Source organism: Osmerus eperlanus, chromosome 2 (assembly GCF_963692335.1).
Source record: "Osmerus eperlanus chromosome 2, fOsmEpe2.1, whole genome shotgun sequence".
Taxonomy (NCBI): domain Eukaryota; kingdom Metazoa; phylum Chordata; class Actinopteri; order Osmeriformes; family Osmeridae; genus Osmerus; species Osmerus eperlanus.
The window spans coordinates 3,725,265-3,742,574 of NC_085019.1; the positions used below are offsets into that span (position 1 = coordinate 3,725,265).

A 17,310-nucleotide genomic window follows, 5' to 3' on the forward strand; every position below is an offset into this window, starting at 1 on the left:
CTTGTCTCTTTTCCCCGACTACCACTAGGTGATTTACTTCCTTCAGTGTCTAAACTGCAAACACTTAGTGTGATAATCTTGTTTTCAAATATTAACTTTAGTTGGATTTATATTAAGTATATTAGACAAATATATTTTCTAGTGACTTAATTAAAGTACATTATACATTATGTAAATCTTATCAAGTGAAATTCAGTTGATATGCTTGTTTTAAGCATAAGAAAGCTCATAACTAATATCTTTGTCCTGGTAGGGATTTTTTTTGCAATGTACACTAAGTGATGCACAAGTTACAGGTTTGTCTGAAGAGGAATAATGAAAGTCCATCCAAATCTGAAGTTTCTAAGACAAGAAACTCCTGATATCTTCATTGACAATTCTAAACTGATTGTGCAAGTACTCTTTCGTAATGATATGAAAGGTCATGGCATATCATGGCTAAGGCCTAATATTATTATATATTATATTAATATAGCCTATTTGGTCATCTTGTGTGGTCATTTGTAGAAATGTTAAAAGACTGAAAGACAGAATGTAGTACATATTTAACATTTTGATGTTCAACCACAGCTTTAAAACACGGAATAAGAGAAGCCATCAGGTGTAAGTCAGGTTTTATTGATATATGTAGGCTATATATATATATGTGGTTAGGCAAAATGCTTTGATTACACCACCATTGTTCATCAGAAGCTTACACAGAACAATATGACCATTAATTGATGTTCAGGCAATGCTGATGCATTTTTGTCACATGTCCCCTTGGCCACATCTGTGACAGTTGTGTGGCTGGTCATTCGACATCTTATAGAAGCAGACGGTGCCACTGCCTTGTCAGGCTACATGTTGTGGACAGAACAGACCTCCAGACCTCACTTCAGTACACGATCCTCCACCTGTTGTTGTTGGAGGAGTGGGGGGTAGCAGTGTCCCTGTGTGTGTGTGTGTGTGTTTGTGTGTGTGTGTGTGTGTGTGTGTGTATCGTTAGATTTGGCCTTGGACTTACATGGTTGACATGTGTTACTCACCTTCCAATCCACATCTACAGTGCTCCTTCAAGTGTCTGCTCCATTTTGCCCACCCCCCAACACAAACACTCGGAGAAAGCACTCTGCTTAATCAGGTTCCCTGCTCTATTGATTATCCTAATGGTGTTCCGTGGAAGTGGCCCTTCCCACCATACCCTCTTTTACAAGGTCAGACACAGGGACTCTGGGGCAGAGGAGGAAAGCCCTCTCTTTTGATGACTATTACACAGTGCTGTCAGTCCTTGCCTGTCAAACATAACTAGAGGACAAGGCAACACCGGCATTTACCCACTGAGCTAATCCAGTCATTATACAGTCTTACGGATACCAGCACATCACACACAATTAAACTGACCCTACATTAAAATTCACCAAGTGATTCAGACACTAAGACCAAGGAGCGGCCATTAATTTTCTCCTGGTCCTTTACCTTTATAAAACTACTTTAACATTTACAATCTCTGGCAGATGGATCCCAGCCCTGGGTAAGTTGGTAATGCTATTTAATGTTCATGTGCCATTTAGAATTTTATTAAACTGTTATCTAGCTGCAACTATAGCTGTAGGGCATCTCGTGTTTATCCTCACAATTACAGCAGAGGAAGTGGCTTAGAGTGCTGTGGCCATGGCGACACATTGGGTAGTTAAGGTTGTCAATCTTCTGCTCTAAAAGGCTCTGTCTGTGTTGATAGCACAGCAGTATAGGGTCTTCAGCCCATATGTCTCAATTCAGAATATACTGTCGAGATTCACTTTTTGTGGCTGGAGGAGCAAGCATCTAAACACTGTGCAACATGAGAGAATAAGGGTGTGTGGTGAGAAAATACATTGCAAGTTCTAAATTCTACATGGCAGCTCTGATAAGGACATGAAAGCTCACTCCAAGATGTCTGATAATATATATATAACATCAGCTAGAAGCATTATGGTTACATTGGCAACTAGACTGTTATGGCACAGAGAAAGAAAGCTATTTCCTGACTATCACAATATCATACAACTCAAAAGTCTGTGCTCTATCTATAAGTACATCTAAACAGAGTACATCCATCCCAGTTTCAAATTAAATCTAAGTAATTTTGTCTTGTAAAAACAAAATAACATGACAAATTATGAATATCAGTAGTTTTCACAAATCTCTCAAAACAATACTATGAGGAATTTATGAAACACTTTTCATTTGGGAGGGATGCTATATATATTTAGCCACCATGACGAAAGAGGAAAACGATGATCTCCATCTTAATCTTACGTTGCTTATCTGCATCTCCTTTCATAAGTGAAAAACGTCTTACACACAAACCTTCAACAAGGGCCCTGTGTTGCAAGAGCCATACGTATGTCTGCCGTCTTGTGACTGGTCACATTCTTGAACAGTTCTGTAAACTCTTCATTCAAGGAAGACATTCAGTATGTCAGCCTGTTGTCTTCATAGACACATGAGTACAATTTAGAAAGGCCCTCAGGCTCCCAGTTCATCAAAACACAAATTCACATGCCAGTAACCCTCAAACCAGGTACAATCTTCCTTTTATCATTAACATTGCTATATATGTCTGTTAGCAACTTTTGTGCATTAAATTACAACCACAAATAAAAATTTCACTCTTTTGCATTGTGGTCATTCCATAGAAAACTGATATAAACAAGCGATACCTCAGACTCAGCGTTGGTGCCAACTAGTTCTCTTTGCATGACTATAATTATAAAAAGAGCACAATGCTGAAAGCCTAGAAAATGTGTATGAATAATATGCTTAGTTTTTGCAATCTAAATAATTAATATGAGCAGAAATTACAGTGAAATGTGTCCAGTTAGGTTAAGTAAAAATACAAATCAACGATTGTGTACATATTGATTTTTGAACATATCCAGACAGTCCTTACAATGCATGCTGAGTCATTGTTATTGAAATCTCTCTTCTTCCTTTTCCCTTCACTTTATCCTCTTTATCTGTTTATTATATCATTTTTCCAGTCCTGAGCCTATCAGTTGATATGTTTACTGCTTGTCTTCGTAGGGAGGTCTCTTTCCACCATCACCAGCTGGGAGTCCTCCGCCGCTTCCAGGAGAGCCTCCATCTCTGGGCTGTCTACGCAGACCAGCTCCCCCTCCTCCACCTCCACATGCAGACCCAGCTCATTGCCTTCCAGGGCCTCGTCCTCCTCCAGGGCCTCGTCCTCCTCCAGGGCCTCGTCCTCAGCCACCACCACCGATTCCTTGCTCTGATTCACCTCCTCCTCCCCATCCCGGATCTTCTTCACGTGGAAGGTGAAGGGCGGCACGCGGTACACGGCTGTCTTGGAGCGGGCGTGCACCGTGTGGTCAGGGGTCAGGGACTTCTTCACCTTCTCCTTGCGCTCCTGGTTGGGCGTCATACGAGTGCCCAGCTGGCCCATCTTCTTCTCCAGACTGTGCTTGGTCTTCTCCAGGTTCTCGCGGGTTTTCTGACGGGTCTTCTCCAGGTTCTCACGGGTGCGCTGCTTGGTCTTCTCCAGGTTCTCCTTGGTCTTTAGCTTGGTCTTCTCCATCTTCTCTTTGGAGAAAGCCTTCTTGATTTTCTCCACACGCTGCTTGCCGGTGCGCTTGATGCGCTCGGCCCGCGACTCCTCAATGATCTCCTCGATCTCCACCTCGTCCTCTGAGGTGGGGCCCAGGTGCGCTCCTTCATCCCTGTCCTCCGCAGCCTGCTCCTCGCCCTCCTCTTCGGCCACGCCCTCCAGCACATTCTTAGACCCCTTGGTCGACTTGGAAGCTTTGGGGGCTTTCATCTCATCCTGCAGACACACAGAGAATGCATATGTTTACTAAATTGGACATTTTTACACAGACTAAATGAAGATGATACTATGCTCATCATGAGATGGATGAGTCCATTTCATTACATGTATTCTATTTCAGAATGTGGTATTTTGCCACACAGCCTCAGATTTGAGCTTCAGTGCATCACGTTTTTGCAGTCTTTACTCCCTCTAGTGGCCAGAAATATCACGTGCACCTTCATAACAGTTGCATTAAATCAAATCAATATAACGAAATAAATATGGAAGACAGGTTGTGTCTGCCATATGTGTAGTGAATATTTGAGCATGGAACATACTGTGCTCTCTGAGAACCCTTCAACAAATAACTGAGGACCTTTGAACTCAAACATCTGCACCTTGTCGGTTTCCCCGACACCACGGTAGTGAGGTTTTCACAATGCTATAACAATTCTGTGTGTGTTATCAGATATCCACATGCGGGGGGGGGGGGGGGGGGGGGGGCAAGAGAAAACAATGTTCAGAACACCTGACCCTGATCCCAGGGTTCCTCTCTCTGACTCTAGGAGGGTCGTGCGGTTGTCCCAGCATGCCCTACAGAATGGCCTTCACTCTACTGCACCACACATAGTCCTACGACTTTACTCACTATATTCGTGTGTCTGATTTTTTCTCTCTCCTCCCCATGTGAACCCTTTCACCTTCTCTTTCCATATTGGTTCTGTTTTTAAGCTAACTGCTTGTGTTGAAAACGGGCATATTTTCCCTTTAGTTTGGAGTGATTGAGTCACCTTTCCCCTCTCGTCTGTGCAGACCCCAAGCTCATAGTGAGGTCATGATTACCCCCCCCGTGGGACATGGGACATGATGTTACTCATGGGCAGTTTTTAACCAACCCGGCTCGGAATTGTTCACAACACCCCTGTTCAGGTGAGGTTGCCTGATGCCGCATGGTGAGAGCTCCACATAAGCTGCTTCCATCCAGGGACACATGAAGGGATTCTTTCATCTGAGCAGGTGTGTGCGCGCGTGTGTGTGTGATTGATCTCTGACTGAGAGTCAGAGTAAGGGGATGTTTGGGCATGGAATGGAAAGATCACAAGTGGTTTGACTCCTCCCACTTTCCCTTCATCTTCAAACCCCCTTGTCTCATCCCTGCCTTCCCCCCCCCCCCCACCCCTGTCTCTCCCCTTTCTGCTCTACTAGGTATTGATTACTGGCCAGGGATAATCTGATGTACATTTTCTGGGCTCAGGTTGTTGACTAGAGACCTATTGGCTGGCAAGGGATTGGCTGATGAAACACAGGATTGGCCACTGAGAGAAACCTCCATCTTCATCAACCAATTAGATGAAACAGCCAGATCAATCGATGAGCAGGCAGAGAAGAGATACTGACCTACCTTACTGCCACCTCCCTCCCCCTCCACTTCCTCTTCTTTCTGTTACCGCGCACCACATCATACTTGTGCTCTCCTGTCTATGTGTATTGTTCATAGAAGAGATCTGAGATGGACGTGTAAAACACTTGCAAGACACCTCACAGTGACTTCATTATCAAAGCGTGGATATCTGGAGAGGAATAGATGGATTGGGGCGAGTATGTGTTTGTATGCATACATATTGTATACAGAGGAGCCAAATGAGTTACCATGACAGGGAATGATGTTTACATCAAGGTTCCGCGTGGAGAGATTGTGAAGCAGTTGAGATGTGCTTGACCTGTTCACTGGGTTGGCACAGCAGACTAGCAGAGATGTAATCAACGTGACTGAAATAGACTCGGAAAGTTCCCCATTTGAAAGACGATTACCTGAACAATAGCTTCAACCGATACTCCACCATCTCCCCTCGTGTGTTCGCTATGGAACCAGAGAAACCTATCGTAAAATGGACATTACTTCCATATCTGGTCCTGTGAGTCGGCTCGCGGGCAGTGTGTTTATTCTGGGCTTGTCTCCCTCTCTCTAGATTCCCACCATTCCCTGGCTACCATCCACTGCAACATTTTGCCCCCCACCTCTCCCCCAGACACTCATCCCCTCCCCTCAACATGGCAACAGATAAACAGAAGCCCATGTCACCATGGCAACCACCTTTAAAGTGTAAAGTCCTTGTTAAAAGTTTATGCCGGCAAGTCCCAGCCACACTTCCTTAACCTAACTGCAATGGTTTTTGTGACACATCACAGGTGTCCAATTATCGATCCCCCAAAGTCATCGGTCCTGTCGCAAAAAAAAACTGCAGCATTCCACCGGAGATATGATTCTATTGTGGTGTTTTAATATGTTGATAGGCGCCTCACCCTCCCTCAACAATGCTGAAAGGAAATGAAAACAGACCCGGGTTGGCCCGCCAGCAAGTGTCTACACCCCCACCAACACCCCCTCCCTCAGCCCCCCCCCCCCCCCCCCCCTGCAGGCTAGACTCAGACTGAGAACACCTTCTCTCACTATTCAGCCTCTTCACAGAATAACAATCAGCAGCTGGAACAGGAAGCCGTCGCAGCCAATGGAAACACTGTACCGCACGGCATGCTGGGAGAGAATGAAGTCATACAAGTGCAGGAAATGAGAGCAGGGCGGAGGGGATGTCTACGCGAGGGGGCTTTGTGGCGGCCGTCCCGCTATGGCGGTTCTCTGTCTCATTACCAGATCCACGGACTGGAGGAAAGAGAGTTCTGTCCACGCTCTCTCCCTCTCTGTGGTTTCTGCTCTCTGGGACAATAAGAGAGAGAGAGGAGGGCTGACGGGAGAGAGAGAGAGAGAGAGAGAGAGAGAGAGAGAGAGAGAGAGAGAGAGAGAGAGAGAGAGAGAGAGAGAGAGAGAGAGAGAGAGAGAGAGAGAGAGAGAGAGAGAGAGAGGAGAGATGGAAACTACATTGGTGTTCCCATGCTACTGAATTCTCTCTCCTCTCTCTTCCTATTGATTCTAGCAATGGAAAAGTCACGTCTACGTGTGAGTGTGGGTGAGGAGAAAGCGAGTGTGTATGTGTGTGTCTGTGTGTGTGTGTTTGTGTGTGATGTAAGAAGTGCCTGTGGAAGGGCTAAGGTTTGAGCATGTGTGTGAGGGCTCAAAGAGGGAGCTGTTTGTTCACGTTGCTGTCTTTCCTTAGAGAGAAGCCTGGCCTGGGGTGGCCTGAATCACTGCTTTTGGAAACAACTGGTGATACACCAGGTGCGTGTGAGCGTGTGTGCGCGCGTTTGTGTCTGCGTGTGTGCGCGCGTGTTTGTGTGTCTGTGTGTGTGTTACAGGTGACCTGTCGGCATTAGCCTGAGCTCATGAGCGGTCTCTCAATGGAAAGCGCTACTCAGGAGCTAGAGTCTGACAATATATCTGCCTGAGGCTCAGAGAACATGATAAATAAGACATTCACTGTCTCCCACTGGAGAAAGAGAGGGAAAAAAGAGCGAGAGACTATAATCGGAGAGACTTCAGAAACATTTCATATGCCGGTATTTCATGAGCCTTTCTAAAGAGTTAGCAAGATAGAAAAATAAGTCATTGAGAATTAAATTATTACTTCAATAAGACCTACCAAAGACAGTAAAAAAATATAAAGTTAGTGAGTCATTCACTGCAGGCAACACTGTTATGCTTTGAATAATGAGTCCAAGAAAGTCAGACCATTAACTTCAAAGTAGCCTTTTACATGATTGTTCCTTGAGCCACACACTTGCATGACGACGTAACCAATTGGTTGCGTGTTACCAAACATAAAGGAACAACCACAGCACAATCATACACAGCTGTATTAGAATACTGTGTCACTGTGTGTACTCAGTGTACAGACATAACAGACATGTACTCTTGCATTTGTTTGAACTCTGTGTTCCGCTTGTTTAAACCGTAAAAGGCTTTTAGTTAGTCGAATTCTACTTAGAGGCAGTTTTATCCCTCTGACTCATGCGCACTGCTGCACATTCTATAATCTGCCACTGTTGTCATGTACGACGGAGCAGTTGTCCAGAGCTGCATTAAATAAAGACCAGTAGCTTTGACGAGCGCCAATGTGGCGTCGAATCTCTACGCCAGGCCAAATAGCCCCGTCTACCTCACAAATCCTCTCTCTCAGATTCTGTTGTTCTCAGTTAATATCAGAAGATGCGAGTATCGAACAACATCATTTTGTAGATTAACCTAATCGTGATGTCCCAGTCATTTGAAACAACGTGATTTTTAATGGATGCTGTATTTCAATCGCTTGCTGTCGCCATTCAAAGACAGGTTAAATTCCAGCTGTGGATCGATTCATATTGAGTTTTTATACTGTACATTCTTTGAAATGTCAAAGAAATGTTACTGACAGATCGTATTCTACTAGAGGAGATGGAAGTACTGCTCTAACTATTTGAAACCTCAAACACCACAGTGAGGCAATGCATGTTGTTCCTAACTGTTGCTGTGGTGTGCCTTTGACATAGTAGGGTAAGGAGTGTTACTGGGCACCCATCCATGGCTGTACTCCCTTGCCGCAGAACTCTCCTCTACCCCTGACCCCCCCCCCCCCCATTCCTCCTGAGGCAGTGTGATGAAAGATTGCTTTGGTGAGTCAAATAAGCAGCTGCCTGCTCATGTCCACTCCATGCAGCTGTGCATTCAACTTTTCAAAGTGAGCAAAGGCCCTGACCCACGGGACAGTCAGAGACATAGAGGAAGGAGAACCAGAAGGAGTCACAGGCATATCACATAAGGGGAGACAAATACCCACGTTCTATTCGGTAGCTGACCTTAATGTATTTCCACACAGTAGTTCATTTGGTGTGCTTGCTAGCCTTGTGACACCGGTCGATTTCATGCTCTCCATAGTCGCATGAGCGAGATGTCAGCTTCCGGCCACCCCCAGGCCAACCTGGGAGTCCTCCCAACTGAGCCTGTGATGTAGGAGGCACAATAGGAACGCTGTTCTCTGAGTTACCGGGTTCCCATTTCCCTTATTCTTTTACAATATCCAATATCCAATTTCGCCCTAATATGATGGAGTGAGAATGTGAGAGAATGACAAAGAACAATGACGTCCACAAATCCCAACACTCAGAATTCCCACTTGTAGTCCAAATGAAAGAATGTCCTTTTCTGGGCGCTGTGGTGCTGGAGTTATGGTGGAGCTATAAACCCTGACACAAGAAAGGAGATCCCTAGGTTTTTACGTCGGTGTGATTTATTACCTCACTCATAGGAGTCTGGGATACCCCTTGTCTATGAAACGGCTTTGACTAAATCCACAGGAATCCGTTGGTTACCAGTCCTGTTGCCATGGATCCAGACCAAAATGGAGCACTTGCTTTTCCACAAGCTTATCATGTACACGTACCTATCACCTACTTAATCAACATGAGAGCATTACATTGTTGAGCATTACATTGAGCATTGTTCCATTTGACACAGATGATTCTAATCTTCAACCTGATCATTAATTTCACATAAAAATGACAAATAGCACTGTCTGGCTGCTTATCTAAGGATGGAAAACAGGTTTGCAGTGTAATGAATGTTCAGTGTCGAATGGGGCTGCACCTGCCTGGAGAAGAGATTAATGAGCCTTCCGTCCTGTCTGATAATGTCTGGTGAGATAAGAAACACACAGAGACATCCAATCTGCCCTGTCTGGTTTTGATCTTAACGCAGCTAATTAGGCAACTACTTTTTGAGGAAGGGATGTGTCGGGTGGAAAAAAGTGAGACAAGGATGAAAGCCGTTCAAATTTCACATCTTTGTCTGATTCGACGGGTGTGCTGCTTCGTTTTCCTCCGAGATCCCAGGGCCCTGATCTTTTCTGGGATCCATTCCCAGAGATGTCCCGCTTCTCAGAAAGAGCGATAACTACTTGTTGGTTGCGATATGTCTTCATTACAGCTACATTCCTAAGCACAATACTGTGAGAGTGTTTCTGAAGCTTGACCAGTGTGAACACCTCCTATGTAATGCTATGGGAGTCAGCGGGTTTATCCGAGCCAACCGTCCAGCCTAGATCTCACTGACAGACAATAACTCACAGGCCTCTGCCAGGAACACACAGTCCAATCAGTAGCGGCACAGGAGGGGAATATCAGCGGATAACCTTGATGAAACACAAAGGTGTGCATAGTACTGTGCTGTGCGAAATATGTTCCCATGCACATCACACAATGGTACTAAGTTATGAAACGCAAAGTAAATCCCAAATTCACAAACCCAATTCAATCCTCTATAGTGTGTCTTCACACCTACACACACACATACACACATGCAAGCACACACACTATCAATCCGTGCAGCTGATGGCTAAATTCAGACTCACTCAATGAAATGGGACACTTTGCCATTCCATACCATCGCTCCAGGGGTATTTATAATCAAAGCACCAGAGCAGATAGATAGCAGATCACCAAGGAAATATTTGGCAAAGTTATTACTATTTTGGCTGTTGCTTCACAGCAAACAGTCTCAGCTCAACTAGTTATAACCAGGATATAGAGACAAAAAACATTTGATCCAAAAACCTGGACAAGAGCCTGTATGATTGGAAAGGTGACCTGATCTTTGGCTCAGCTGGTAGTGTCTGGAGTGGCGAGTTTGCAAGCCGGCCAATCAGGGTCAGGCTTTGCTGTTGACATCAGGCCCATGGCTGAATGGAATAAATGTTGTTGCAAGTGCCACTACTCTGGCTAAATTTGGTTCTCGACAGGTCCCAGGCTGGTAGGTTGTGGAAAATAAAGAACACATGCACACATTCACACGCACAAATCCATGCATATCCACACACACACACATATAAACACATATACATACACACACACACACACACTCATGCACAACGGACAGGGGTCACAGTTGAGATTAGCTAATGGGGAACAGGAAACAAACAAGGCAAGGCCCATGATTGAGACAAAACAACAAGTTACGTTTTTCCCAACAGGCCCACAGTCACCACTAAACAGTCCCGGGAAGGAGGCTGCATTTGCTAACAGTGTTTAGATGTTGCACATGCCAAGCTTTAGTGTAATACAAGCATTTCTCCCTGGCCACAGGACAAAGAGATACTTATAGTATACATTATTCATGTAGTCTCCCTAATGCCAGGAGAGGTACGAGGAAAGACAAACTATTAGACCGCTACAAGATCACCAACGACTGAGCCTAGAGCTATCGTTGGCTCATGGATGGTTTAGTCCATCAAACAAAACAGGAGATGGTTTCAGCACAGCTGAAAGCAATTCACAACAAGGCAAGCGGAACAAAGTAAGGATTTCTCCCGAGCAAACAAATATCATCTGCCTTCTAAAGGAAGGAGAAGAGGGGTCAACTTGAAAGTGTACTGACATCTAGGTCTGAAATATGTCAATTTTTGTAAGTAACTGACATAATGTGGCTTCGATGCAGTTAACATAACACCATGCCAGTGAGTAATTCACAAATGTGAGGGGTGAGTGAGAGGGACAGTTAGCTGACGTTTCACACACCCACACCCACACACCCCCACACACCCCCACACCCACACACCCCCACACACACCCCCCCACACCCACACACCCCCACACACCCCCACACCCACACACCCCCACCCCCCCACACCCCCCCACACACACACACACACACACACACACACACACACACACACACACACACACCAACACACACAGGCACCCCGGTATCAGATCTCTGAAGCAATGTTCTACAGAGGAGCTGACACGCAACAGTGAAATGTAGAGCCTGTCTACAAACTCCAGGAAGATGGGGGAGAGAGAGAGATAGATAGTGGAGGAGAAAGAGAGGATGGAAGAGATTGGGGGGAGTGGAAGAGAGATAGATCAGAAAGAGAGAGAGAGAGAGAGAGAGAGAGAGAGAGAGAGAGAGAGAGAGAGAGAGAGAGAGAGAGAGAGAGAGAGAGAGAGAGAGAGAGAGAGAGAGAGAGAGAGAGAGAGAGAGAGAGAGAGAGAGCGTGAAGGAGGGAGGGAGAGGGAGGAGAGAGGGGGAAGGGAGATGCCAGTGGGGTGAATCAGAGGGCTAACTTAGAACTGCTCTCTACCTATCTACTTACTGCTTGCCATGGCCAAAATCTTTGGAAGTTCCAAGCAGGGAATTTTTCCTGTAGATTATCTATGTGTAGGTCAGGCCCAGAAAAGAAGGTAGATGAAGGGTCACATCTAAGGCCTTGGGAGTAAATGGGTCAGAGGTCTGGGACTGGAATGGGGAGGGTAGGAGGGACGCGGGTTGTAAGTGAGAAGACGGATGTCCCCTCTGATAGAGTTGGCCATGTGGCTGTCAGTGGTCCTGACATGATGCTAGCACACCTTATGGTTCCCCAGCCTACTCCAGCCTATCCTAGCCATTACAGCTCCACCCCTCCACACACACACCACCCCAGCCCACCTCAGCAGGACTTTCTGACTGTGATCTAGCCCTTCATCCATACATGGATCAGATCATCCCACTTACACAAAGTGAGACCTGGAGGTAATGTGTAACTGTGTACCAACAGATGGCCACGTGAAAGCAAGCCCACTTCAGAGACTAAAGACATTCGTCACGGTCCCCACATTCTGGGGCCTCGGGGGTATCTGTGTTGCAGAGGTTAGAAGAGGGTGAGGGAGAGGACAGGAGAGGAGGAGTGCCCTCTGGGTCAATAGGGTGTCGCCAAGCAACTAGGGTCGATGACAGACGAGCAGTGACCAGCGCTGAGACCACAAGACCCCCAGCTGTTGCTGGGACCCTCCGACGGGGGGAGAGAGGGACCAGCCCCTCGCTTTCAGAACGGGACCACAGGAGGAGGCCTCTTAAGACGAGGACTGGAACGAGATGCAATACTCCCACAGAGTCACTTCTACAGGTGAGGTTTACAGGCCGGGTGGATCAGTCCATGTTGCGCATGAGGGGTCTTTCAGTACAGCGGATTTTCTTGACTGTTTGATGTTTTGCTGTGTGCTAAACACTGGTTGATCCTTCATGACCGCGCCCCTGCTGTTGCTCCTGGTGCCTGTCTGCTCCTGTCAATCCAGGTTTAATTATAAAGCATCAGTGTCGAAAAAAAAAAGTGAGGCCAGCAATCTAAAAGAATGTGGCTATTCTCAGAGTGCAGAGACGCACGCAGTAACATAAGAGAGAAACACCTGTGGTGGACGGAAACACCTCCTGACACACGCACACACGCACGCACGCACGCACGCATGCACGCATCGACTTCCTTCGACACACACACATCAACACACTTCCACGCTTATGGTACACTGACAGGACTCTTCCACATACAGAGCATGGCCACTCTCAAACATGCACCCACCCACCCACACACACTGTCACTGTAAGTACAACAGCATTTGCATAACACGGTATGTGCATTTATGTTTATAAGCGTTATGTCATTGTTGTACCCAAAGAAAAATACGAATAAAAGATGTATAACAGACAATAAAGATGTCCAGTCTATCTAATATAATCTAGTCTAATCAGATACTGGAGAGATGCACTAACACATAGACACATCAGGAGGCAGACAAGGGGGGAGGAGTGAAACCTGACTCAGAGCCAGTGTTGATTTGCCATGCTGTCACTCTCTGGCTCTGCTCCTTCAGGGCCATTTCATCTGACACCCTGCAGAAGCTGGCAATAAATAGAGCTGGGAGGCCTGTACGACCACTGCGACGTGAAAGTCACAGACACTAATGAGATGGTCTCAGTGTCCATGGTAACATGGAAGCCTCATCACTGCCGGGCTGTGATGGTTCAGTTACAGGTCCGCATGGTTTTCATTTGTTGATGTCACACAGGTGTGTACAGAACGAGGGAACCAAAGCTGGAAATGGTAAGACACAATTGTTTATTAGATGAGGAATGTGAGGCCTCTACGTGGGTTTGTTGGAACTTGACGGAGAAAGGGATCAGTAAACAGAATACCTGTTGCTTCAGATATGCTTGCACCTGCATTCACACACACAGACACAAACAGACATACATACGCACGCACAAACCGCAAACCGAATCAAACTGGCGGAGGTTGGAATCAGGGCCGTGTCAAACAGCAGGGGGCCCCTGGTTTACTGGAGTAATTTATTAATCTCTCGCCCCTCTGATTAGATTTCTGCTAGATGCCAGTAGTGTAACCTACCGCCACGGTGGACATTCCTGGAGGCGGATCTGAAAATGAGACCGCCCATGCCAATGCAGACGCCCCAGAACACCCTGTTCAATATAGGCTTCACACACCTGCTCTCGAAGGCAAGATCCATTCATGTGTGTTAAATCAACGGGTGCATACCAAAACACCTGGCAGAAGTGTGAGAGGATACTGTTTGACACTATGTTAGATTGATTAAGAAAAATTGTGACATCAAGGGGCATCTAAGTCAGTCGTGCCGATGTTCCCTTATTCATAATGTTGTCTGAGGACAAGTAATGGGAGACAAGTATTCACAGGTACTTTACAGATCCTTGACGGATCCAGCCCCGAGCCAGAATGCAAACTACCCAAAGTCTCATCCTGCTATCACACAGACGTTACAGCACAGCGGGCTAAAAAAAGAATAGGTCATAGAAACACGGCAACACTTGATCCAGTTAGACTCTCACTCACTAGTGTACATGTGTTGATTCAGAATTGAATGAATAAGCGCTGATATACCCCTCCATGAATCACTGGGAAAATCAGAATTACAAAAACATGAATCTCTCAACACTAAGTATTTATGAAGCATCTGCTGAAGCATACTTGTGTATTACAGATACACAATTTATAGTGCAGTGGAATTGTTTACTCCTAGTACTAGTATGTGTACACTCCTGTGGGATCATTACAGCAGCCTCAGCAATTCTATATTCACACTGGGTTATTGGGAGTTTTACAGCCAAATAGGACATGACGAATTGGCAGCGAGAGACCAGAGATCAGGTCAGATATAAGGAGAAGATATGTCTTCATCTTACACGGCGGGGGAGCCTGCCAGCTTCCTGTCACCTCAGCCGTCCTGCGTGGGGCGTTGGTTGGACTGACGGACATTGCAGTGTTTATGAGGCCCATCTGCAGATCTGCCCCTTCAGGTCTCATTGCTTTATTTAGCATAAAGGATAACTATGTAGAACCGTCATGTGGCAAAGTTCAGTATCCAGCGTCTGTTGTGTAGCCCTCAGCAGTATCACTGTACAGTGCTGGGAAACTCCTCATGGAGGAAGATGTGTAAGAATAAGAGTTCTTACTGGCAGGGTCATCTCAGAGGGAGTGCCCATCAAGCCCGTCCTGCCAACTTTACTTTACTACTTGCTTGACCTGAGTTGACTCCCTGAATGTCCACAGCGACTAACATGAAAATCCTAAAACATTTAAAGAATTGATCAACATTTTAGATGAAGATTTGTCAGTTACATATACGAAATAAATACAAAAATTACCAGGAGACCTCAATTGTCCGACACACCCTGATCATTGACAATTTAAAGGTCCTCAAAGGTGCTCAAACACCCGACAGAAAAGGCAGTAACATCTCGCCGCTTCATAGTACACACACGTCAGGGTCAGCTCATGCCCCAGTGTGAGGACTTTCTCCACTCTAGTGAGAGGATGTTAACCCTTGTGTTATCTTCGGGTCATTCTGACCCATCAGTCATTGTGACCCACCGTCGTATTGCGACAAATTTACCTCATACAAAAACAAAGTGAAGCATTTTCTTTTAACTGTCGGGCTGTCTCAGACCCCCCACATTGGAATGGTTAAAAGAAAATTATTTGTATTTGTTTTTGTATTGGGTAAAATTGGGTAAACACAACGATGGTTCGTTATGAACCTTTGGGTCATGTGACCCGAAGGCAGCACGAGGGTTAAAAGAATCAGAATCAGAATCAGAATCAGCGAATAAATCCCATTCTGATTCTGATTCTGATTCTGATTCTGAAAAGGCTGCTGTGACGCTATGATAGCATTTTGGCTGCATTTCACACTACCTCACAACTTTCCCTCGCAACGCGGGGGAATGCACCAATCGCAGTGATGCGTCTTAGATGTTCCGCGCTGGATAACTGGTCACATCACATGCTTCAGTATGAAGCCTTCCTAAGTTTGCATGTTTACCAGTCAATAGACAGTATAGATCATTGAAACAGCCATGCACACATCATTCTACCAGTGAACCCCCCGTTTCCCCCTCTCCTCACCTGGTAGATGAGCACTTTGAAGTTGCGCCTCTTCAGCAGCTCATTCTCGTTGCTCTCCAGCTTCTTGATCTGACCCGCCTGCTTCTCCAGGTTGTTCCTGACCGTCTTCACGTTGACGCTGACCTTGCGCACCTTGTCCAGCATCTTGTTGACCGTGTTGGCTGTGCCCGTGTGGCTTTTGGACAGCTTGGCCAGCTCGCCCTGGATGCCCGCCACCGACTTCTCCATGTCTTGCTGCCTCGCCTCCAGCCCGTTCTGGGTCTGTTGGATCTGGTCCACCACACCGATGATCTTGTCCAGCAGGGTCAGGACCATGACTCCATTCACCTGGGCTTCTGTCTTGCTGCCGGACCCTTTCCCCAGCACCAGATCCTCCTCCTCTGATGGGTCGTCGTCCGTGTCTGGCTCTACGGCTGCGGCCACCAGGGAAACCTCTTCGTCATCATCGGACACCTCAGTCAAAGCTACCTGCTCCATCTTCACGCCTAAATGCGCCATGGCTGCTCAATTCACACAAGCCGCTTGCACACTCACTCAGGACAAGAATACACTGCTGCAACAAAACCTGTCGTGCCCCCGCTGTCCAGAAGATAGGACTTGTTCCCTACTTTGACAAATGTCTCCTCTGCTTCTACACCACGGTTCCCTCAACACTTTCTACTCTACTTTCTGTCTCTCCCCTTCTGTCTCTCGCTCTCAGATCACCTCTCTCTTCCTTTCTCTCTGCGTTTGTCCTGGGATGTTGGCCAGCTAACAGAACGGAGCCTCTCACAGCTGAGGCATGTGTGCCCTGACTCAAATGCATCGACTCCCTGTGAAACCACCCAGTCAAACTTTTCCTTTCCTACACCCTGGTCCCCGCCCCCCCCCCCCCCCCACCCCTCTGCTTCCCTTGCCACTGGAGCTCCACCTCTTTCCATGCCCAAGCTGAGTCTATAAAACCCCCTCAAGTGCCAGTCTCCACCCCTGCTGACAGGAGAGACTCTGTCAGGATATGGCAGGGAGGGGGCGTTAGAGAACCAGATCCAGAACGGCACACACTGGTACTGGTAATGGGGAATGAGATTGGCTGTGTTGTTTGTCAAGATCAAGGCATGTGTCGTACATTCATTACCTATTTTGCCAGAGATATACCGATTTCAGGGATTAACAGGGATGGGGAACCAATGAAAGTAAAATGATTGAATCGCAAATAAGTCTGATTGAATCAATGCAGAAAGGTATTATAGATGACAGGTCAGGAGTTTGGACAGAAGTGAAGGGCCAAAAGGGGTGTGGTAGGCTGTGGTTTTATATTTCTCCAGCAGATGGCATAGTGATCAATTCTGCTTCTGAGCACCATGCCAAGCACAGAACAATAGCCAATACATTGAGAGGGTCCATGTCAATGTCCTTGTTTTT

At 46.3% G+C, this 17,310-nt stretch overlaps 1 protein-coding gene across 1 annotated transcript; it reads right to left on the reverse strand.

Moving 5' to 3' along the window:
- Positions 1-597: 597 nt before the first annotated feature.
- On the reverse strand, positions 598-16,747 carry cavin1a (caveolae associated protein 1a). Its single transcript, XM_062446932.1, has 2 exons — positions 15,910-16,747; positions 598-3,805 (listed from the first exon to the last, which is right to left on the reverse strand). Exons 1-2 carry the CDS (start codon positions 16,405-16,407, stop codon positions 3,017-3,019), a joined length of 1,287 nt encoding a protein of 428 aa, XP_062302916.1. The 5' UTR covers positions 16,408-16,747; the 3' UTR covers positions 598-3,016.
- Positions 16,748-17,310: the final 563 nt, after the last annotated feature.

What these genes read in the sequence shown, in the direction of transcription:
- cavin1a (XM_062446932.1), bottom strand. Translation starts at nt 16,407, where the DNA reads ATGGCGCATTTAGGCGTGAAGATGGAGCAGGTAGCTTTGACTGAGGTG. An exon ending in TCAAAGTGCTCATCTACCAG is followed by an intron (nt 3,806 to 15,909) that starts GTGAGGAGAGGG and finishes GTGTGTCTGCAG; the next exon opens with GATGAGATGAAAGCCCCCAA.